Here is a 25,020-nt window from a genome sequence, read left to right as displayed (position 1 = left end):
ATCTTCTGCGTGGTATTGGTCTCGTATTGGCAAAACCACCCAGCGTGCATGGACTTCACCTTGTCCAGAGGCACGAATCCTTGGGGGGGGGGGGGGGGGGGGGAGTTTTCACTTCGAGCGGTGAAGGAAAATGTTGATCAAGTCTTGGTAATTCTGGAATTACTCCCCCGTCCATTGACGCTTCGAGATTTGCCCGTACTCGAGGAGTGATGGAGAAACCCATGTGTGGTCTGGACTAACTCTCTCCCCTTTTAGCATGATAAAGGGTTATGGGGGATTTACCTTGAGGCATGGAAGACTAATTTATCCCTGCCTTGAGCTCTGCCTCAAGCTCCTCGTCCTCTTGGGCCTCAGCAGCGGCCTGGACGGCGAGCACTATCTCCACGTGCTCCTCGTGTTGTACCGAAGGAGCACCTACCCCGCCACGTACTCTGTGTGAAGCCTGACATCCTCCAATGATTTCTTTGAGTCGCAAAAGCTGGATAGGCTCACGGAGCTTATGCATTGACCCTCCTGCAGAAGCCCGTACTGGCGTAGGTAAGCCTTTGTGACGAGGAAGGCGAGGCTCATCTCCTCGTTGGGGAGGGTTTGCATTTTTTGGAACCTCTCATGGTAGGCATCCACGTGAGAAGTGCAGCGAAAAGGACCTGCAAAAAACTCAACTCCTAAGGACCAGCCACAAGGGGAGGACAACTTATCAAACTTCGAGGTGAAACTTACCAACCCTAGCGAAGTCCAAGAGTAGGGTGGGATTGGTCTGCATGGGGGAAGCCACTTTTCCAGAAGAAGTGGTCTTTCTAGTCCTGTGCATGGCTCTAGTTGCCACTCAAAGCCTTGTAGGACAAACCCGGGTACGCATACTTCATCAAAGTATAGTATCTGCCGTGATTATGCCTTTTCGGGCAGGCTCGGAAGCTGTAGACGTAGATGATCTCTGCCAAAGAAGAGGTGGACCAATTCTGCCTCTTGTATAGAATGAACAGCCCTGATAGCACCCGATATCCATTCAGGGATAACTGGAGGGGAGCTATGTCAAAGAAATTCAAGAATTCGACATAGTATTGGTGGAGCGGTAGCATGGCTCCCGTCTGGAGGTGAGAGGCACTCCACGCTCTGAGGCCATGGATGCTCTCGTGCACCCTCTCACTCTCCCGGGATAAGCGCACCAACATGTCCCGTGTATCCACTCCGTGGTGGCAGAGGATCTTGTTAAGAGCTCCCTGGTGCCTCAGCTTACTCGGGAGCTCCTCTGCCTCGAAGCCGTCAATGGTATAGGTTCTGTCCCCTGGCAAGGGACCCATGTTGGCGTCTTCCTCTAAGATGCCAACTCAGACCGACCTCTGTGCCGCCGAGGTGTTGTCTTCCCTCACTACGAGGGCCCTACTCTGCTTTGTGGCCTTCTACTTTCTCTTCTCGGGGAGTTGTCCCGAATCCCGAGTCATTTCCAAGATCTTGTGGTCGAAGTAGTAGAACCCTTGTTGGTGGAGGTGATGTAGCTCTTCGGACATCCGAAATAAAACCAAGCAGTTAGCGCCTTGACCAGAAGAAAAACATGCCAAAATAAGGGACCCTAAGACTACTGCTCGAAGAATGGAGGAGAAAGAAAGCTTAGGGACTGTGGTGTCCTTGGAACCAACAGATTGGTGTCAAAGAACACCACCAATGTTCATGAACCTTGCTAGAATCTGGAAATTTTCTAGATTCCGGTCGAATGCCCAGAAGCACGAAAAAATTCATAGAGCGCAGAATATGCCATTTTGACAATTTTAAATGTCCAAATGGGCCTAAGATGACTAAAAAGAGGTAAAAAAGACCTCTAAATGCCAAAAACATCAAATCACAAAGCATGAAATTACACATTTGACAAACCAGAACCGAAAAACAAGAACGTGTCGAAATTACTTACTCGATATGAAGTGCCTATAGGTGTTGTGCCGCGTGTGAACTTGAAAGTGCTTCTTGTTGTTCAACCAGAAGAATGAGGATTCTCTTCAGTCGTCCAAGTCATCGGAGACACAAATTCCAGTGAGGGTTTCAGGCTCTGGGAGTGGTGAAGCTTTGGGACAAGTTTGAGAGCTCTAATATTTTCGAATTTCAAATGACCAAAGTGAGTATGTGATGAGCGGTTCTTGAGTTTTGAATAAGTGTAAGTTTGTTAGATTAGTTTCAGGTTTATAAAAGTTTAAATTATAGATTACTAATTACTATTTTAAGAGAACTTGAAAAAAAAAACTACGTTACTCTCCCAGGGCCTCTGTCTTCTCCCAACATCTCTTGATCTCATGTGTTGAGTGTTGAGTACATCAAGAGAGTTTAAAAATTGTCCTCTATATCTTACATGTCCACACACATCCTTGTGTGCTGATGATTGACTTGGAAGATCTTGGTGTAGATCTCAAAGTTGTCTCATTGGATTAGATAATTGTTGTCGATTTACGAAAAGATAGCGATGAATATTGATAGGCTATGAGGGGTATGATTCTATGCTTATGAATCTCGATTTAATGTATGGGTATATGTGTGATCATGGATTTAGTATTGGTTAAATATTTTATTGTCACAATTCCGCTGCACACTTTGAATTACACAATCAATACCAACATATTCAATTTTTTAATTCAAATGTTGTATTTCTTTACAACCCTAACTATATGAGATAGATTATTTTGATTTCATTTTTGGGTTTCCCATTATATTTTGTGTTCAAACCTTTGATAGTTTTATAATATTTCATGTGAGGATTCTATTTATGTAAGAAGTGTAATTTCACTATCCATTTTATCATATTCAAGGTATTTCTTTAATATTTGAACTTTCAAAATTTCCCTTCATACTTTGAATATGGTTCTTGATTAGTCTCTAAAGTTTTTAATATTGAATTAATAACATTAGAAAGTGAAAGCCATAAATTCCCAAAATTCCCAATATTTTGTATGGGTTGTCCTTAGCTTAGGTCTCACTTGGGAGGTGTCGTCGATTCGATTTGGAGCATCGTCACTTATTTGCAAGATTTTTAAAAGGCGAGCTTTTATTATGTGTGTCTGAATGTTTGGGGTCAAGATCTTGATCATTAAATCTGTGTCTCCCCCTTTTATGAGGATTTTGTTAATACTTCATTTTGGCCAAAAATCAAGTTTTGCAACGAAAAAACATCGTTTTGGCCAGAAAACAAATTTTTATAATTGCATCGCAAGAGCATTGAAACACCATCGATTTTGCATCGAAAAAGCATCGTTTTGGCCAAAAATCAAGTTTTCACGATTTCAACGCAACAACATCGAAACACCATCGATTTTGCATAAAAAAAGCATCACTTTGGCCAAAAAACAAGTTTTCATGATTGCATCTCAAGAGCATCGAAACACCATCAATTTTTCATCGAAATTGCATCGATTTTGCATCGAAAAGCATTGTTTTGGCCAGAAAAACCAAGTTTTCATGATTGCATCACAAGAGCACCATCGATGAGTGTTTCGATGCTCTTGCGATTCAATCATGAAAACTTGGTTTTTTTGGCTAAAACGATGTTTTTTCGATGCAAAATCGATGGTGTTTCGATGCTCTTGCGATGCAATCATGAAACTTGATTTTTGGCCAAAATGATGCTTTTTCAATACAATTTCGATGCAAAAATCGATGGTGTTTCGATGCTCTTGCGATGCAATCATGAAAACTTTTTTTTTTGGCAAAAATGATGCTTTTTCGATGCAAAATCGATGGTGTTTTGATGCAAAATCAATGATATTTCGATGTTGTTGCGATGCAATCATGAAAACTTGATTTTTGACCAAAACGATGCTTTTTCGATGCAATCTCTATGCTCTGCACTGAAATTTGACGAAAACCTTAAATGTTCATATTTTTTTCACTCAAATGTCTATTTCAGATGATTTTTTTAATTTTTTTTTTGTATTTTTTTGAGATCTATAAGATTAGAATGAGAAAGTGAGGATTGAGAGGGAGAATGAGGGTGTGATTGGTATCCAATTTGGATACAACTTTATGATTTAAAATTTTTAAAATCTGTGGGACTCGTCAAAATACATGATTGGTAGATTGTATTTAAAAATTAAATTCAAATCAGAATTCAAATTTTATGAAGGAAAGTAGAAAACAATAAAACCATGTTTTCTCAATTTTCACGAATTCAATATTTTAAAACTCAAAAACAGTTTACAGACATTGAACCTATCACATTTTCATAAACATATTTTCAGTTATTAATTTCAGATTTTTATTTCTAATTGTGAATCAATGATACCCTGAGTATTTGAATGCTATGAAAATTTTTGTCTAAAAATCAAAATTATTATATATTTAGGATAGAAACTTTTCTTGTCGTATTAAAAATATTTAATGCATCATAAGTCATATAACATGAAATTTCCCTTTGTTCATCATTCCTGCTATACAATAATATAAGTTATTTTTTTTTTTAAAATAATTTTCTCTCACGGCTTTTGCATTACAGTATCACTCAAACGGCGTCGTCTAATAACCGGAAAACGCACACGGCACGTTCCTCTTGGCTCCTCCTTTCTAGTCAGTTCTTTTTAAAATGCTTTATTTTTTGATTCGAAACAAAAACCGGCTTTTATTGATCCATGGGTACATACACGAACGCCTTCTTTGAGACTGAGATTGAGACTGAAGACTGAGACTGAGACTGAGACCTTTCATTTGACTCCATTCATGGCTTTGAGGTGACCCAATTATCATCATGCCTTCTCTTACCCCTTCTCTTTCTCGTTTATACCAAATACCCATTTCAATCTCCAGTTCCAAATTTATTTACCATCGCATTTTTGCTGAATCCCACTGAAAATCCAGGTTCGTATCTGTCTACTTATCCAAACTCCCATCTTAATGAATTTGTGACGTGTTTTTATTTCATGAACTCCTAACCTCTTTGGTTAGAAATGCTTCATCATTTCTTGGTTTTTCAGGTTATTCATATCTGTGTGTGTTTATGGAATTTTTCTTTTTTATTTGTGGCCTAATTGAAGCATCGCGACATTTCTCATTGTTGAATTAGGTCCTATTGTTGAATCTGAAACTGGGTAATGTTATGCTAGTTTTCTTGATTCCTTAATACAATTTTTTTCCTTCTTAAAGTGGTGTTTGGGTCTACTTTTGAGTGAAAAAGAAGGAGGAGGATTCTGGGTTAGTTGTGCCGGTGGATTTATTGTCATGATTTCTATAGCCTAATGTAATTTTTTTCTTTCGAACCGTTTGGGGTTTTATGTATGTACGTATGTATGTATATATTTATATATATATACACACACACACCCGAGAAACCCAAATAACTATCTCTTTTTTTCAGGAAAATATTATCATACTTGATATTGTAGCATTTTTCTTTTGGGACTGCGATTGTAAACTCTTGTTTTATTAATTATATATACTTCCTGATTCTTGTTGATGACTAAGGATTGGTTATCCCTGTCTTTTAGGGTTTTGGAGCACAAATTACTTGAATTTGGGGATTTGTGGAGACGATGCTGAAGTCAGAATCACTGGGAATAAGTCCATTGGTTGATTGAAGTTCATCCAAAGACAGTTGACGATGGAAAACGGTGAGTGCTCCTTTATTGCTAGTTCAACAAAGTATAAGAGGCGTAAAGTTTCTGCAATTCGAGATTTTCCACAAGGGTGTGGAAACTTTGTCCAACAGGTTAGCTTGAGTCAAACTGAAGAAACAGAGGCAACTTGTTCTGATACCCTTAAGAATTCAAGTTGTAAGGAAGGAAATAGTGATGACTCAAAGAATATAACTCTTGATTTGGCGAAGGATTTGCATCAGTTAGGCATTTCTATTCTGAAGGAAGAGAAGGGTCCTGTTCTTTTGGATAATAACTCTCTGTTACCGACTGGAAAAAACGACATAGCTTATCCCAATTCGCATGTTAATGAGAATTGTAAAGAAGGAAGTAGTGATGGCCTAAATAATGGAGCTTCTGATTTAGCAAAAGATTTACATCATGTGGGTGTTGCTACTCCGATGGAAGATACTGGTTTAGTTCATTTCGATGATAACTTTATGCTACCAATTGAAAACACAGACACAACTTGTACAGATACTCTTCCGAAATCCAAGTGTAAGGAAGCAAGCACTGATGACCAAAAGAATGAAACTTCTGATTTGGTGAAAGATTTGCATCTGGTGGGTAATACTACTCCAAAGAAATATTCAAGTCCTGTTCGTTTGGATGGTAACTCTCTTTTAGCTACTGAAAACATAGACACAACTTGTATGGATACTTTGTTGGATTCAAATTGTAAGGAAGGAAGCAGCGATGGCCTAAAGAATGGAACATCTGATTTGGCAAAAGGTTTGCATCTGGTGGATGTTGCTACTTCAAAAGAAGAGATGGGTCCTATTCTTTTGGATGATCATTTAACCTTACAAATGAATGGGTCAAGTTCTGTCTCTAATGTAAATGGTTTTGAGAAAATCCTGTCTAGGAATTATCCTCCTCGGAGGAGAGTTTCAGCCATCCGAGACTTCCCTAAATTTTGTGGAATAAATGCTTCTCCTCATAGTAAGGAGAAGCCATTGGAAGAGCTTGCTTCTTTGGAAAACAAAAATTCTCAAGAGAAGTCTGGATTTGAAACTAATGAAAAAGTTCTATCAGAGACAGTGAAGCAAACTGCAGGTACAGCAGGGGATGCTGTAGATGGAGATTTGTTTAGAAGTAAATTGGTTTCGAATGATATGAAAGTAACTAGGGACACAATTCAACATAAAGATTCTGTAGATGTGCTATCTTCTGTGAAGAACCTAAGTTCTTGTCAAGAGGCATGTGACCCAGAAATGGATGATAAATTCTTGACACAGATAGTTAATGCTGCTGTGACCACTGCTTTGAAAGTTGGAGGTGAGGACTTGGCACATGGAGATTCTTACAATATAGAATTGGAAAGGAGTGGTTCTAAAGTGGCCAGAAATGAGGTTAGACCTGAACGAGAGAGGAGTGCTGTAAAAGAAAAGAGGAAGAAGGATGAATGTGTAGTATCATCTGAGAGGACGGTGGAAAAAGAGAAAAAGGAAAATATTAACGAGGCTCCTTTTGAAGAAGCGTTATACTGGTGGGACCATGAGTTTGAGACAGTGCTTGGGAAAGACGACAGTGATGCTGAAGGTTCAGAAGAAAACTTGTGTCAGGAGATGGTTGTTTACTCTGTAGGCAAAACTCCAAATGAAATGCTTTCAGTTACTTCTAAGAATCAGTTGCTAGCAGTAAATCTTGCATCAGACAGGATGATAGTGCAAGGTTTGATGGCTGCATCACAATGTCCTTGGAGGCAGGGAAAGAGTTCTGGCATGTCAAAGCCTGCTGGTATGAGTGGAATTAAACGGAAGAAAATTGATTACACAAGTCAGGTAGAAAGATCTAAAATGAAGAGTGCTGCCAAGACAAGGGTTGATGAAAATGACTTGAAAGGAAAGCCTGTAAAGATGGTCTCTCCAGAGTCCCCTTGTCAAGGGACAGATCAGCTGGTTATTTGGGATGAGGAAAATTCGCATGAGCTTGATGAGCCCGATCTTCATGTGACTCCAAGGTCACGTGGTGTTCATGTATTTGTTCCTCCTCTTCATCATGGTACTTCAAGTAGTAAAGATCATGATATTAATGCAACTGTTACCCGAAATAAAGTAAGGGAGACTTTGCGTCTGTTCCAAGCTGTTTGTCGGAAGCTTTTGCAGGAAGAGGAAGCTAAGTCAAAGCAAGGAAAACAGAGTAAGAAGAGGGTTGATTATTTAGCTGCAAAGATTCTCAAAGACAAAGACAAATGTGTAAACACAGGCAAACAAATTTTGGGAGCTGTCCCTGGTGTTGAAGTTGGCGACGAGTTCCAGTACAGGTTGGAACTTAATATTATTGGTCTTCATCGACAGATTCAAGGTGGAATAGATTATGTAAAGCATGGTGGAAAGATCCTTGCGACAAGTATTGTAGCATCTGGAGGTTATTCTGATGATTTAGATAATTCAGATGTCTTGGTTTACACAGGTCAAGGAGGAAATGTGATGAATTCAGATAAAGAACCTGAAGATCAGAAGCTTGAACGGGGAAATCTTGCTCTCAAGAATAGTATGGATCAAAAGAATCCTGTCAGGGTAATCCGTGGATGTGAGTCTTCAGAGGGCAAATCAAGGACTTATGTATATGATGGGCTTTATTTGGTGGAAAAGTCTTGGCAAGAGCTGGGGCCACATGGTAAGCTGGTTTTCAAGTTTCAGCTCGAGAGAATTCCTGGTCAACCAGAGCTTGCTTGGAAAGAAGTTAAAAAGAGTAAAAAGTTTAAAGTAAGAGAGGGTGTCTGCGTAGATGACATTTCAGGAGGGAAGGAGAAAATTCCAATATGTGCTGTGAATACCATAAATGATGAGAAACCTCCACTATTTAAATACACAACTAGTCTGATATATCCTGATTGGTACCACCCTTCTACTCCTCAGGGTTGTGACTGTATCTCTGGATGCTCAGATTCTGATAAATGCTCATGTGCTGTGAAGAATGGAGGTGAAATCCCATTTAACTTTAATGGTGCTATTGTCGAAGCCAAGTCCCTTGTATATGAGTGTGGTCCTTCTTGCAAGTGCCCTCCTTCTTGTCATAACAGAGTGAGTCAACATGGTATCAAGTTTCAGCTTGAAATTTTCAAAACCAACATTATGGGATGGGGTGTGAGATCACTGAACTTCATTCCGTCAGGAAGTTTTATATGTGAATACATAGGAGAGCTCCTTAAGGAGAAGGATGCTGAAGAACGAACTGGTAATGACGAGTATCTCTTTGATATTGGGAATAACTACAATGACAATTCACTATGGGGTGGACTTTCGACTCTAATGCCTGACGTACATTCGGCATCCTGCGAAGTTGTGGAGGACGGATGCTTTACCATTGATGCAGCCGAGTATGGTAATATAGGGAGATTTGTCAATCATAGTTGCACCCCAAATCTTTATGCCCAAAACGTCCTATATGATCACCAGGACAAAAGAATTCCGCACATAATGCTTTTTGCTGCTGAGAATATTCCTCCATTGAAGGAGTTGACTTATCATTACAATTATACAGTAGATGAGGTTCGTGATTCAAATGGTAACATTAAGAAGAAAAGTTGCTTTTGTGGTTCTCCTGAATGCTCCGGTAGGCTGTATTGAAAAGAAACTAGGTGGGAAAGGGTAGGAATTTTGTATCACTTACTACAAGCATTTTGACATTAAATTGCTTATACAGAGATTGTGGAAGAAGACTAGTCTTTTTTGAATGTTGTATATACCCTTGTTGGTATCTTGTAGGAGCACCAACCTTAAAAACAAAATAACCCAGTAGAGTAGTACTGCTCATTTGTTGTTTGACAGTCTCTCACTCTCCCCGCACCTCTCTTGGGCTTGGCTATGTTGCTGCATATCTCACTTGTTGCGTGAAATGACAGCAGTCTTAAAGTGGCTTTGGTTTACGATACCTCTTAAGTCTAAAATGTAAGATTCTATCAAAATGATTTGCATAGATTTTTTTTTTACCCTGAATGCATAGTATGAGAATTTCTCTGTTAGACAGCCCAACTGTTATTAATTAAACAATTTTGTTTGACGTGAATTTCTATAGGGAAATTTTATCTTCTATGCATAAAAATACACTATTTTTATAAACTATACTAAAGTTAATAAACATTGGAAAACTATGCTCCAAATTTAAAATTGGACATAAAAGCTTTTGTCATGTCTTCACTTCTTAACCTCTAATTTCTCCTTCTCTCCACCTATGGTCTCCCTCGATGTCTCTTTCTCTCTCTTTCACTTGAGCCCCTCTCTTTGATCACCCACCATCATCCTACAAACACTGACCGACTTAGAGGAATGACCATCGTCAGTTGCTGGCACCCCACCTCACAAACGCAGAACCATCGTGGAGACCGTTGCATTCCCACTGGCCAACACCATTGGAATCCGAGATTAGTAATGGTTTTTAAAAATTAATCTTGTGTGAATTCAAAAAATGTGATGTAGTGTAAATGTAAATTATTATTTTGAATATTTGTAGAAATTTGATTTAAATTTTTATATTTTTATATATAACATATGAGTTTATGCCTTTATATTTTTATATATATTTGATGTTTTGATGCAAGGTCAGTTGTATTTTGACGCTGTATTTGTAAAGTAAATAATGACATTTTGACGGTGATTCAATGATAAAAGTTGTTCTTCATTTTAGAAGACAAATTTCGATGCTTTGTTGATGGTTCCATCACTTGGCTATTTTCCAAATTTTTTTGTAAGACCTTAAGAACATATACATGAAGATTTCATCAAATTAGCATTGATTTTCATAAATTTGAAAAAGAAAGAAAGAAAACGTCTGCAAACAAAGTCACAAAATCATATACAGAAGTGTTTAAAATATATATTGGCTAGTACTTTAAACATATACTCATTACTAGAATGAGTGACAATTTTTTTTTACCACAATTGACAAGGATGAGATTTTCGTGGGTTTATTGGACTCAAACTTTGAGTTTTTTAACTTAAGAGATTGAGCTTGATTGAATATGGTCGGCATTCATGAGGGTGGGTGGTCGGAGAGAGGGGCTCAAGTGGGAGGGGGATACTGTAGTAGGTAGAGAGGGAAAGAAGGGGAAATGTTAAGGGCTGTTTTGTCCAATTTTAACTTTGAAGCATAGTCTTCCAATGTTTTTTTAACTTGAGCATACTTTTTAAATATGGTCCTCTTTAGAGCATAGATGCTTATATCTCTTTTTTTATGGGGCGGTTTGGTAGGGTTATAACTTATCCAATGATCAACTTCAATTGTGTTACAGGAAAAAATAGTTGTACTAGAAAATTATTGAGTGTTGATTTTAGAAATGATGTGAGTTGGACAAGCTATATCAAAGTATTGAATTGTTGGATGTAAATTATGATAAAAGTGTCAATGATTTTGGACTTTACCCTATTGATTTGCTTTTTAACCTTTTTATATTAGCTAACAAATTATATCATTTTGACAATTTTGATTCTAACCCCTATTTTAAGATATACTATCCTTATATTTAAAAATTAATAATTAAGTGAATGATGCAATCTCTTCATTTGTTTCTCCACTTTTTGATATCCTCTTATTTGATAAAATGTTAATGTTTATACCTACTATTGGGCCTAAGATATTCGGCCCAAAGTTCTTTCCTCATTTGTTTTATATTCAAAATGGATCGTTTTGATATGCAGAAGCTATGGGTCAGAGGCGATCTGCGCCTCTGACTTCCGAATATTTAATTAAAAATTAATACATTTTGGAGGGAAATTCAGTTATGTTTCCCCCGCCAGTCAAGGGTTCGGTTGAACCAACTAAAAACTTCACATTTTTGTTCCATAAATATGAGATTCTTATTCAAACAATGGGATTGGAGAAATTTTTGATTTAGGCATCGGAGTGTCTTTCTTGCAGGTATCCCCGACGGATCAAAGGCGATCTTCACCACCAGAGCAAGATCGGAGCACCATCTATCGTCGGTTTATTCCTCAAATTATAGAAAGGCATATTTGTTGCATCAACAATTGGCGCCGTCTGTGGGAAGCGACGTTTCTGTCTTAGCCACATCATCGAATCAAGAAATCAAAGAACTTTTCTTTTGCAACTAAGACCCTCTCGAACATTGGAGCCATGCCGCCAAAGGGCAATGGAGTGTCGGGTCCCGTCACCAAGGTCATCCCACCAGTGGACGTAAGCGACCAAATCGACAGAATGTGTCGCCTACTGGAGACCAGCCAGCAGAGATCTGACGAAGCCATTAAAACGCTGACCGAAGCTCAGGCTAGGCTCGAAGCTGAGATCGCTGAGTTGCGCAAATCCACCGAAGCTACACGCATCACCCAAGGCAACGACAATCTCGACCTTGGTAGACCCGAAGTTCCATTCGACCGCATTAATTCCCTTCAAAGAACTGCGCGCCTCGGCAGAGAAGGATCCCAGGGTCCCCCACCGCCCTCCCCAACCCATCTCCATCAAGGGGCCGAAGAAAGACAAGCAGCACCCTGTGACACACATGTGCGAACCGGAATAGAGCCCACCAGGTCAACTCAGCCAGCCGTTGAGATCGGGCCCCAACAAACCGCACAACGGGCCGCGCATGACTCACCACCTGAGGACCATACCCCCTCCATCCGGTTCTTAGACAATTGGAAAGAAGAGATGATGCGGGAAATGATGCAGAAATTCTCAGACGGGAGGTCCGTTCACGCAATCGAGCACATGGATCTGGTATCAAGAACCACTGAGAAGTCTCCCTTCTCAGAGTGGATTCAGAACGAGCCCAAATCGTGGGACTTCGTAATCCCTTCTCTACCTGCGTTTAATGGAAAGGGAGACCCGTTAAACCACCTGTTTCAATTCTAGCATAAGATGGACCTAGAAGCCAACAATGAAGCCATACAATGCAAGGTCTTTTCCACGACTTTCTCTGGGTCGGCTCTGCTGTGGTTGAGGCAATTGAAGCCTGGTTCCGTCAACAGTTTTGGTGACCTCCGACGAGCCTTTCTCCAACAGTATAGTGCAAACCGTGAGGCACCAAGAACAATGGCAGACCTCGATCAGATCGAGCAAGGGGAAAATGAACATCCAAAGTCGTACCTGCAGCGTTTCATTGACCTCGTGCATCAGATCCACGACGTCGACCCAGTTACCGCGACCAACCTCTTCGTCAAAAGCTTGCAAGTGGGATCTTTCTTGCACAAAAATCTCACCATGACACCGCCTTATGACATGGCTGAGATCCAGATCCGTGCCAAGGGCGTCTTCAGAGTCCTAGAATTTTGAGAGCGTGCGTAGAAGAAATCCACACTTATCTCCGCTCCACCAGCGAATAACCCTCCTCCCCCGCCTGCGAGGGATGACAAGCGAGGGATGACAAGCAGACCACACAAAGGAAGGGAAGAGGCCTAGACAGAATCGAGAGTCACCACGATACCCCTCCTTCGAATACACAGTCCCACAGGAAGTCATTTATAAAGAGAATAAAGACAGACCCATTTGGCGTGAGCCGTACAAGATAACCACTCCTCCTGACAGAAGAGATAAAAACAGATACTGCCTCTTCCACAAAGATCATGGCCATACAGTCGCTGAATGCCACAACCTCCACAATCAGATCCAGGCCCTTATAAGAAGTGGACGGCTAACCCACTACATTAAAGAGGCAGGCAGACCCAGCACCTCACGACCCAACCCTGTTTTTGCCCCATCACCACAAGCAGCCGACCCCGTGCGTATGACCTCTACAAGCTCACAGGAACCTCTCAAGCAAATCCCTATGATACATGGGACTGTGGAGCTCACTGAGGAACAAGAGCATGCAACCAAAATTCACAAGAGGATGGAGGAACGGGTGAAGCAATATAGATCATTAGGCCACACAGTCAATCTTGTCACTTCAAAGGACAGATGTTATCCAGCCTCTGCTATCACCTTCACCGAAGTCGACTTACAGGGAGTGCACCTACCCCATGACGATCCTCTCGTCATCTCGCTACAGGTCGACCATTGCCAGCTGGGTAGAGTTTTAGTCGATGGGGGCAGTGGGGTTGGCATTCTTTTCTGGGAAGCCTTCCAGAAGATGGGGCTAGAGGAAAATCAAATCCGGTCCTCCACTACACCCATTTTGGGATTTAACAGCCAGAGGGTATACCCGAAGGGCGTTGTACGATTAACCGTGGTAGCCGCATAACGTACCTTGCCTGTGGACTTCCTCATCATAGACTCCATCACAAGCTACAACGCCATCATGGGGAGAAATTGGATCCACAGAATGCAAGGGGTAGTCTCAACTTTGCATCAGGTGATGCGGTGCCACTCACAGCGGACGCTACACCATCGACATAAAGGGATGTCAGAAGCAGGCCAAGAAATGCTTCCTTACCTTGAAAGAAATAAACAATTTTGGCACCTCCCCCCCTGATGGAAATCCTGACAAATAGCAATCACAGCACGACCTACTAGCATGCCTCAAAGGCATCGATTTAGAGGAAGATCAAGAAAAACCTCAGATCACCCTCGATGACCTAGAGAAAATATGTCTAGATGACACCGACCCATCTAAAATAGTGCTGGTAAGTTCCAAACTTTCTGAAAAAGAAAAATAGACCCTAGTCCACTTCCTCAAAACTAGAGTTGGGACCTTCGCCTGGTCTCCACACGACAAACCCGGAATAGACTCCTCCGTCATGAATCACAGCCTCAATATATCAAATAGCTTCCCACCCATCAAGCAGAGGCAGAGGAGGTTCGCTCCTGAAGTCAACCAGGTCATCCAAGAAGAGGTATAACGACTTCTAAGCACAGGAGCAATCGAAGAATGCCTATATCCCAGTTGGCTAGCCAACCCTGTGGTGGTCCCTAAGAAGAACGGGAAAAAGAGAGTATGCATAGACTACACCAACCTAAATAAAGCATGTCCTAAGGATAGCTACCCCCTACCAAAGATTGAACAGATGATAGATGCCACGGTAAGGTTTGAAAGAATGAGCTTTCTCGATGCCTACTCCGGATACAATCAGATTCCAATGAAATCAAAAGATTGGATCCATACAACTTTCATAACAGAAGGTGGATTGTATTGCTACAAAGTTATGCCCTTCGGGCTAAAGAATGCAGGAGCAATGTATCAGAGGCTGATGCACAAGCTGTTTTCCTCATTGCTTGGGAGAAACATGGAGGTCTATATTGATGACATGGTCATCAAATATCAACAAAGTTCTTCACATGTGGACGATTTGACCGAATGCTTCGACATCCTAGACACTTACAAAATGAAACTGAACCCTTCTAAGTGTGCCTTTGGGGTGTCCTCTGGACAGTTCTTAGGATATGTGGTCAGTCAGAGAGGCATCAAGGCCAACCTAACCCAGATTGCATCACTCTCAGAGGTCAAAGAACCTAGAACCATCCAGGACATCCAGGCTCTGACAGGAAAAATTGTAGCGTTGAGCCGGTTCATATCGCGCATATCCGATCGTTGCCAGCCCTTCCTGCAATGCATAAAGAAGTCCACCAACACCACTTGGAGAACAGAACAAAACAAAGCGCTAGAAGAGTTGAAAGCTTATCTGAGCTCTCCTCCTATACTGAGCTCTCTCGTCGCCAACGAAGATCTGTTCTTGTACTTATCTGTCTCACACTTTGCCGTGAGTTCTGTGCTCTTTCGAGAAGACGCTAGTCAACAGAGGCCAGTGTTCTATTGCAGCAAGATGCTACTAGATGCTGAAACTCGCTACAACATGATGGAAAAATTGGCGCTCGCACTCATCACAGCGAAGAAGAAGCTACGACAATATTTTGAAAGCCACACCATCATTGTATATACGGACTATCCACTGAAGTAAGTGTTGAGTAAACTCGATCTCTCTGGTAGGTTATCCAAATGGGAAATTGATCTTGGGACGTATGATATATGGTTCTTGCCACGAAAAGCAAAAAAAGGACAAGTACTTGCTGACTTCCTGGTCGAAATACAATCCTTTACCCCAGATACCTTGCCCGAATTGCTGGAATCAGAAGATGAAAGGGTATGGACCATGCATACAGACGGGGCGTCCAATTCCCAAGGAGCCAACATTGGCGTCATATTAGAAGCTCCCTCAGGGCTCAAAATCGAGGAAGCCATTCGTTTAGAACAATTCGCAACAAATAACGAAGCAGAATATGAGGCTCTGATCTATGGCTTAGAGCTAGCACGAGACATAGGCATTAAACGTCTGAGCGTCAGAGGAGATTCACAGCTCATGATAGAACAAGCAGCCGGGAATTTCGATACCAAGGCACCCTATCTGGCTAGCCTACTACAAAAAGTAACTGACTTACGGTCACATTTCCACCAGTTTGAACTCGTACAAGTATCGAGGGAACAAAATCAAAAGGCTGATGCCCTCGCCAAGTTAGCCTCTGCAGGGGAATGTACGCGAAAATCCTCCATATCCACAAGCCAATCACCCAAAGTTCTGGAAGTTTTCTCAACTTCATCAGAGCCTGAGTGTTGGATGGATCCAATCATTCGATACTTGTCCACATCTGAACTGCCCACTCATCCAAAAGATGCAAAGCATCTGCGCCTTCGAGCACAACGCTATTCCATAATCCGTGGAACAATATACCGTAAATCCTTCGATGGCCCCTATCTTTGGTGTCTGCGTCCATTAGAAGCTAAAAAATTGTTAGAAGAGATCCACGAGGGAGCGTGCGGAAATCACACTGGGGGTCGAAGTCTGGCACACAAAGCACTTACAGTAGGGTACTACTGGCCGTACATGATGACAGAAGCATGTAACTATGCCAAAAAATGCGACAAATGCCAACGATTTGCACCCACCATCCATCAACCCGCTCAAACTTTACACTCAATCATCGCACCCTGGCCTTTTGCAAAGTGGGGTATGGACGTAGTAGGTGAATTGCCTAAAGCTGTTGGAGGAAAACGGTATGCTCTGGTAGCCACCGATTACTTCACTAAGTGGGTTGTGGCAGAAGCATACGTCACGGTTAGCAAAACAGACACCACAACCTTCATAGGGAAGCACATCATCTGTCAATTTGGAATACCGTGGGAGATAGTCGTTGACAACGGAACCCCGTTCCAAAATGCCAAAGTGCGGGAGCTGTGTGACACATACAAGATCAAATTGAGTTTTGCCTCTGTCACTTACCCACAAGGCAATGGCCAAGCAGAAGCTTCCAACAAAGTCATTTTTTTCCAACATTAAGAAAAACTTGGAAGATAAAAAAGGAGCCTGGGCAGAAGAACTACCAAAGGTGTCATGGGCCTATAGGACAACAAAAAGGTCCTCTACGGGTGAATCTCCCTACGCCATGGTATATGGAACAGAAGCTATCATCTCGACAGAGGTGGGCCTACCTACACTTCGAACAGAGATCGCTTCTGATCAAACCACGAACAACATTCAATTGATGCACAACCTTGACCTTCTGGAAGAGGTGCGGACAATAGCACAATTGAGACGAGAAAATTATCAAAAGGCTGCAGAACGCTACTAGAACAAAAGAGTTCACTCACGTACGTTACAGAAGGGCGTTTGGGTTTTGCACAAGGTCTCTGGCAATAGAAAAAAGCTAGAACCAAACTAGGAAGGGCCTTTTGAAATCATAGAAGTATTAGACAGAGGGTCTTATACTCTTAGGAATATACGTAGTGGGAAAATTGTACCTCGTACTTGGAATTCAATGTCTTTGAAACAATATTATTGTTAATAGTTGTACTGTATAATTCGAAAGTAATGCAACAACTTTCATTTTTTCACATTATTTTGGGTATCTCTTACACGCTCAGTTTTTTTCTGACACAATTTTGCATAAGGATTCCTTACTATAACAACATAATGACGACAATCATGTGACAACTGTCACTTCACTCGAAAAGATGCTATCAAAAGAATATCTTAATATATCCTTACCTACCCATATGAGAAGCAACATTATTCACGTGCACTTAAAACCACCTACCACTTTAGCTATAAATAAGTGACTATCTGAACATTTGTGGTTATCAGTTTACCATCCTTTTAAACATCCTACCACAATACCACATAAACCTTTGGTCCCAATACAACCACTTTCCACACCTAAGTATTTTCTTTACCCCCAAGACAACGTTTGCCAGTAAACGAAAAATGATGCACGGCAAGATGCAACATCTCGCCTCACACACAAACCCGATCGGAACAGGGCAGAACCTCAATGGATCGTGGCAGCAAGGCCATTACACGCAATCTGCATACACAGTCCTGTTGCCTCTGCCATTACACTTGATGTTATGCCCAAAAGCATTCTAATCTGACTTGACTAAGCTTATGGGGAGCTAAGGCCAGCCATTTCGCAGTCTAATCTGGCCTGACTATGCGGATTTGGCTGTCCACCCAGGGTACACTACACCACCTACCCTGTCCTCTTACCTGAGTAAGAGGAGCTCCCCCCACAGTTTACTCTGTCCTGACTACTGCAGCAGAACCATCAGCTGCCACACTTCAGGTTCGAATCCAGTATACACTAACTGGTTTGGCAATCCAAGGCTAGAAGGAACTTTTTCCGCAGTTGCACCCACATCCTGTACAACGGGTGTCTCTGTCGGAGTACGAGCCTACCCTAGCAAGCCTTCACACATACTCATCGGTATGGGTGCACTGGAAATACGTCTGCTTCATGGTTCTACCTTCCTCGGCTCAGCCTCGACACCCAACCCCGCATGTTGTCTTCTGCGTCCGGGCTAAACAGCCTCGCCCCCTCTGGCATATGGTAAAGCATCAGCCATGCTTTTTCATACACCCGAGGGGCCGATCCCGTTCCAATGAGACATCAACACGAATCTCTAAACGTATGAAAGTTTTGCACGAAACAATAACGTGGGTTTCACAAAGTACAACACTCTCAGCGCTACAATCCGGTTCAATAGATGGTAAGCACGGGCATACCTATGTACTCGACTCTCTTAGTGATCAACGCATGAAAATGATGTAAAATTTGTAGTTCATGCAATCAGAAGCCCACAGATAATCAAAAATGAAAATTGATCAGAAGCTGTTTTTTATAAATTATGTTACATTAACAACGATTTCAGTTACATATAACATATTGCTTTATCTACTATATACAAATATTCTCTTGGTAATATCTAATCCCATTCAATACGACACAAGTACTCTTCCATCGCACTCTCTAGCTTCGGATGACCCAATCCATAGCGCTCACACGATATGTAATACGAAATACCACTTCTTATTAATTTCTCCAGCGCCCATGTTGAGTATAACCACTGTGGGTTATCGAAGATTCGCCTCAAAAAGGCACCTTCATCCACTCACGATGTTCACCTGCAACAGCAATATCATCAGCACCAACCAATCACCATAACACTAGGCTAAATTGCTCACACAACACTTAACTGGGCATTCTCTCCCACCATCTGTACAGATTTTTACTGTATCTCACACGCAATAGCCTAAAGGGTCTATGAAGCCTCTTATCCGAATACACCATCTGACTCTCACCTGCTGCAATACCTTCAATTAAGTACAGAACAGAGAAAAACACATCCACTAACACACCAGACAACCAACATGAACAAAGCTCAACTTGCATTGATAATTTGTACCATTACATCTACAATTCTCTACATATTAACGACCAAAAAGACCGAAGAATGCATATACAAGCATCGATACAAAATAGACAATAACAAAACCAAAAAGAAGAGATAATGTGTCGTTCATTCTATGGCACCTCTTTCACCATCTGGTCTGACTTTTGTAACTGGAGCAGGTTCTGTCACCTTATGTTCAGAAGTCTCAGCTACATCACCTTCTTCTACTGCTTCTCCATTAGCATTGTAAATCGACCCCAACGCGTCGCCTTTCAACTTCAGCTTCTCCAGATGATGCGATGGGTAGGTGATCTCTAGATCCCCGAGCTCATTCAGATACTCGTCGATGTTGTAATCTCCAACTTTCACGTCGATGCTTTTACATTACATCTCGAGCTTAGCCCATTTCTCCTCCGGGGTATGCTTCTTATTACATAGTGCCAGATCAAGGTATTTCGCAGTGTCCACCTCAGCCATCCTCACAAATTTCCGTTCGGTGATCTCACGATCTCGGATATGCTGCCTCGTGGCTTCCACTGAAGCCTCTTCTGCCCTCTGCAAAATAAATTGCCTCAGCCAATGAATACAGGAAGAACACATACCTCAGCCATCTCCTTCAATTGCCTCTCAGTTTTTATGACCACCTCCTCTTTTTCCTTCAACCTCTTCTCTAACTAGAGTTTCACCTCCAGCTTCTGCTTCCTGGCATCTGCAACGCTCATTTCTAGCATCTCTGACTTTCGTTGTAGCTCTTTCTTTTCTTTCTCCAAAATCTCTTTATCTGTTTGCAACGACACTACATCCTCTTGCAAGTCATTTATGATGCTGTCGAGCTTCTCCATCCGGGCTTCGTGATGAATACAGACTTGGTTATTCTCCATCCATTTGTTGGTCATCGCCAACAGATCAGCTTTCAGTTTGTCTCGTTCCACCTCGAGTCCGACAGTACCTACTAGCTTCTCCTCTGTGGCAGCAACCTTCTCTTTAGCCTCTGCCAGCTGCGTTTCTAACTTCTTGATGGCTTCCACAAGCACATTTCGGTTTGATTCTGCCATCTTTCTCCCTGCCCACTCCTCTTCCAGCTTAACCATCTGCTCCGCCAGCTTAGAGCTATTCTGCATAGCCACTACGTACTCCCATCTCACAGTAGAAGCACATACGTAGCTCTGCAAAACATCAATTGAACTTATCACCAATCACATTACATACGTATCACACGATACTCACTCTATTCTATAATAACAAATCATGCTAGTTTTCAACCAACTTACCATCCATATATGGTCTGACACTTGTTGCAGCAAGTCCCCTTGCCCACTCAGTGACCCAATAGCTTCTGCAGGAAGATGAGGTCTGCTTATACGTAGCATCTCCTCCATCACCTCTGTAGAGGCAGAAGGTCCATATTCGGACACATCTCCCGCTCTGTCATTTGCTTCTCTCCCTGCTAACGCAGCAACAGAAGCAACGGGGGCAACCGGCTCCCCACCTTCTGATAGCGTTGACACCATAACACTGTCAGATGTTAACAACACTTATAAATAATAAAAAATTTTCCTCAAATGAGATTTTATTGCCTAAAATCGTCAAAAGTTTCCATGAAATCGCCTGGAAAATCGCCCTTCTCCACCGCTAGTTCGTGCGCTCGGGGAAGAAGAAGGAAATATTGAGTGTATATTAGGCCAGACATCTAACGTCTCCCCTGGGAAAACGTGCCAGACATCTAACATCTCCCCTGGGGAGACATCCCATGTGGCACGTCTTCCCAGGGGAGACGTTAGATGTTTGGCACGTCTTCCTAGGGGAGATGTTAGATGCTCTTACATGTCTGATATTTTATAAATAAATAATTTTATATTCATATTTTTAAATTAACGTCTCCCACCACTTTTACTGACTTACTTAGGTAGTCATCAACAAGAACTTTTAATGACTTACACCATTAGACTTTAAATATCTCTGAATACTTTTAATGACTTACACCATTGGTGTAAGTAAGTCATTATAGAGAGTCATTAAAAATGAAAATAGTTGTAGTGAAAAGTCCCAACGGTAATAAAAATGGGACTTTTGCTAGCGTGTTAGGTGAAACGTACCGGGAAAAATATTTTTCCATGCGTGTTTTAAAATGGGAAAGGCGGGAATTTTCTCATTCAACTTTTGTCGGCGCGTTTCGGCAAATGCGCTGGGGAAAGTACTTTTGCCAGTGCAATAGTACAAAAGTCCGTTTGCACTGGCAAATTTTTTTTCTTCATTTTTCTAGTTTAATTATTAAAATTATTTCAATTATCCACACACAATAATAGAAATATTTTATTGTCTAAACAACAAAATAATAGTTCAAATGCTTAAGGTACTATTAATTTCGAGTGTTATAGCGAAGGAGATCAAAACAGGCATGCACTGCCAACAAACTAGGTTAATTATGAGTACTGCTTAACATTTCCAATATTTTAACACTTATGGTTTAAACGAACTATTTATTATGTCCATAACTAATAATATCTGCTAAATATATCAAAAAATTGATATGCTTATTAACGTACTTTTTGAGTGTTATATCGAACGAGATCAAAATAGGCACTACCAACAAATTATGTTCACTAGCAGTACTGCTTAACATTTCAAATATTTTAACACTTAGGGTTTAATCAAACTATTTATAAAGTTCATAATTAATAATAAAATACTAAATATATCTAAAAATTGATGAAATTTTATGAGATACAACAATATTTATATATATATCACAGGAGTTAATCTACTTACACATTCAATATAATTACTATTAATTATTGTTAATGATAATAAAAGTTCAGTGATATGATTGACTATTTCTTTATTCCTCAAAAATGAATAATTATTTAACGTTTCAAGAAATTATCAATAATGAAACGCACACACACACATATATATATATTAACAAAAGAACAATACTCGATCATATGATCAGTAACACTAATAATGTTGAGTAAGACCAAGATTGTATATATTTGTAAACTTATGTGTAATACAACACTTTATTAGACCTATGGTAGCAATTTTTTAAAATAAATGATAATCATATGGTTAGATAAGCATAATCGACAATGATCACATCAATCTTAGTTCATAATTACAAAGTTAATTAATATTAATGTTGATCTTAGATCAATCTAACAACTTTATACCCTTGATTAAATGTTAAATAATTATTAATTAATGAATAATACTATATAAAACTATAATCACTAATTTTTTTTTAAAAAAATTATGTATTTCTATTCTTTAATACTTTTATCGCCGCAATTCTATCTTTTTCCGACGCGTTTACGACTTTTACCGGCGTGTTTAGAAGACTTTTGCCAGCACAACATCGTAATGCGCCGACAAAACTACCACCATCAAAACTAGTTTCGTATAAAAATTACTTTCGCTAGTGCAATAATGCCTTGGTCACCGACAAAAAGTAGGTTGTAAAAAGTATGCAAACTTTTGTCGGCGCAATTCGACATAGCGCCGACAAAAACCAATTGTGTCGGCATAAATTGTCGTTGGTGAAAGTACTGTTTTTTACCGGCGCAATTCGTGAAACGCACCATCAAAAGCCTCGTTTCTTGTAGTGTCACAATATTGAATTTAATCACATTCAATTAGAATTATGCTTTTTAGTCATTTTTAATTAATTCATAATATTCTAACAAAATAAGGTTTAATGCAAATCTTGGGAATGCTTATTTTGACATGCAAGACAATAAACCAGGTGACAATAAGCTATTCCGGTCATGAATTCAAGTGGCTTCATGAGTTCAGGAACGTAATTTACGATTTAATATTTAGTTTATATAGAAACATGTTTAAGGTCTATGCTGTGCTTATATCTATGATCTTGCATATTGATTGTGATTTATATAAATCCGAACAACATCTGTAGATACTATTTCCAATAGCATTTGTGATCGTTCTAATTAAGTTGACGACAATATTTGTATTCCTTTCCAAAATAGTCAGAATATAATTTATGATCATATTAACAAAATGCAAGTTTTATTGATGATATATCTCTATTATTCCAAAGACAAATTCAAAAAAAAAAAAAAAAACAGCAACACAAAACTAATTAAACATAATTCGCTTATTTATTACGCCCTCACACATCTGTATAATTATATCTTAGCAGAGACACATCTAATAAATATTGATATATGAATATAAATTTATTTAGTGATGAGCTTAACAGTGGCCTCATAAGCACCCCCAGCCTTCCAGACTTTGGGTATGGCATTGGTAGAGCGAACCCAATAAGTGTACCCTAAACTGGTTGTAGCTTGGAACCTCAAGGTGATCGGTCCCCTCCTTGGTGGATTTGTCATGTCCCAAACTGCCCCATAGGCTCTGCGCATGGGCTTCCACTGTTTGGTGTCCTCCTATAGTGCATAAACAACGTCATTTGATAAAGTTTTTAAAAGTTATGCTAAGTATTATTTGAGTTTATTTTTATTTAAAAGAAAAAAAGAAAGCAACTAATAAATAGAGTAGAATTGAATATATACTGTCATATTCATACCTGCCACAATTCAACTGCCGTGATGTCGTTTTGGCCGCTTACATATAAAACACTTAAAGCCAAGTAGTATGGATAATTGCTGTTTTCATTGATCTTGTAAGTAACCTGACCCTTGAAACCTGGGTACTTACAAGAGATCCTTGTGTATTCTACTTCAACCACACCATAATTGAACAACTCTTTGTCTGCGTACGGAAGAGCCAAGTTTGAGAAGGCTCGTGGGCTGAGGATGAAGTCAGTTCTATCTCCTTCCCCATAATCAGTCACTACTATGTCCACCCCATCATAGCTGCAAAGTTGGGGGTTTTTGCATCTAACCTGAAATATTAAGATATAGTAACCTTAGCAATATAGTACTTTTACTAAATGAAAAATACACGCAATATTTCCAAATTGTACTTGACCATTATTATTTCTGATTGTGGTTAGCATTTTAAGTAGGCAGTACTTATAGTTATACCTTATAGCATGCCCCACAACCAGCTCCATCCTTGTACAGCGCCCTAGATACTGCTGAGACATACCCATTATTGACCACCCTTCCATATTCGCCAAATCCACAAGCTCCACCTAAAAAATTATATTATTAGACACCGCAAGTAAAAGATTATAAAAAGTAGGCGCATGGTTTAATTAGATATACGTATAGTATGTGTTATTGTGCAGTTCATAAAAATATATGCATAATATGTATGCAAAGACTAAAAGACTTGTATACTTGGAGTCCCATAGCCATCAGGGGTGCCATAATAGGTGGCTCTTGAATCTGTAAACGTAGAAGCACATAATAATACTGGAAAAAGCAGAATGCCAAGAAGAGCACATAGTTGTTTCTCCATTTTTATTCAAACACAGAATAAATGGAAAACAAAAGAGAAATGATATTGAGATAAATATAGAATAAGGTACTAAGAAAAACGAAGAAAGTATAGTTGTTTTGTAGCAAAGAAAAGAAGGTATACCATGTATTTATAGTAGACCCTTGGTGGGATTAAGCATTAAGGTATGATCGATGATCAAGCAAGGTGGCTCCTGAATTAGCTAGAATTCCAACGCATTAGAGATGATGCATGGTTTAAGATGAAATCCACGTTCAGCTACGTGTATGTGTGCTTGTATATATACTATTACTCCACTTTTTATTTTTGACTTTTTTATAAATAAATTATAAGACATATTTATCTATGTATAACTATGTGTTTATATTATTAGTTATAATTAAAATTATATTTGAATTTAATTGTGGCAGCCCAACCTTTGCCACTCTTTACTTTCTCACTATATATATATTTTTCCGTCAAGGAGTTAATAAATTT

At 40.0% G+C, this 25,020-nt stretch overlaps 3 protein-coding genes across 3 annotated transcripts; 2 read left to right on the top strand and 1 right to left on the bottom strand.

Moving 5' to 3' along the window:
* Nucleotides 1-4,556: 4,556 nt before the first annotated feature.
* Nucleotides 4,557-9,617, top strand: LOC133778068 (uncharacterized). Its single transcript, XM_062217890.1, has 2 exons — nt 4,557-4,830; nt 5,457-9,617. The coding sequence occupies exon 2, from the start codon at nt 5,570-5,572 to the stop codon at nt 9,176-9,178; it is 3,609 nt and encodes a 1,202-aa protein (XP_062073874.1). The 5' UTR covers nt 4,557-4,830; nt 5,457-5,569; the 3' UTR covers nt 9,179-9,617.
* Nucleotides 9,618-15,586: 5,969 nt separating this feature from the next.
* Nucleotides 15,587-16,768, top strand: LOC133779888 (uncharacterized). Its single transcript, XM_062219786.1, has one exon. It carries the CDS (start codon nt 15,587-15,589, stop codon nt 16,766-16,768), a length of 1,182 nt encoding a protein of 393 aa, XP_062075770.1.
* Nucleotides 16,769-23,027: 6,259 nt separating this feature from the next.
* On the bottom strand, nt 23,028-24,543 carry LOC133779887 (expansin-like B1). The gene is made up of 4 exons (XM_062219785.1): nt 24,423-24,543; nt 24,165-24,274; nt 23,705-24,022; nt 23,028-23,564 (listed from the first exon to the last, which is right to left on the bottom strand). The coding sequence occupies exons 1-4, from the start codon at nt 24,541-24,543 to the stop codon at nt 23,355-23,357; spliced, it is 759 nt and encodes a 252-aa protein (XP_062075769.1). The 3' UTR covers nt 23,028-23,354.
* Between the last annotated feature and the right edge of the window lie 477 nt (nt 24,544-25,020).

Source organism: Humulus lupulus, chromosome 5, assembly GCF_963169125.1.
Source record: "Humulus lupulus chromosome 5, drHumLupu1.1, whole genome shotgun sequence".
Lineage (NCBI taxonomy): Eukaryota > Viridiplantae > Streptophyta > Magnoliopsida > Rosales > Cannabaceae > Humulus > Humulus lupulus.
The sequence above is the reverse complement of the archived record's forward strand: the minus strand, read 5'-3'. Positions and strand labels throughout refer to the sequence as shown.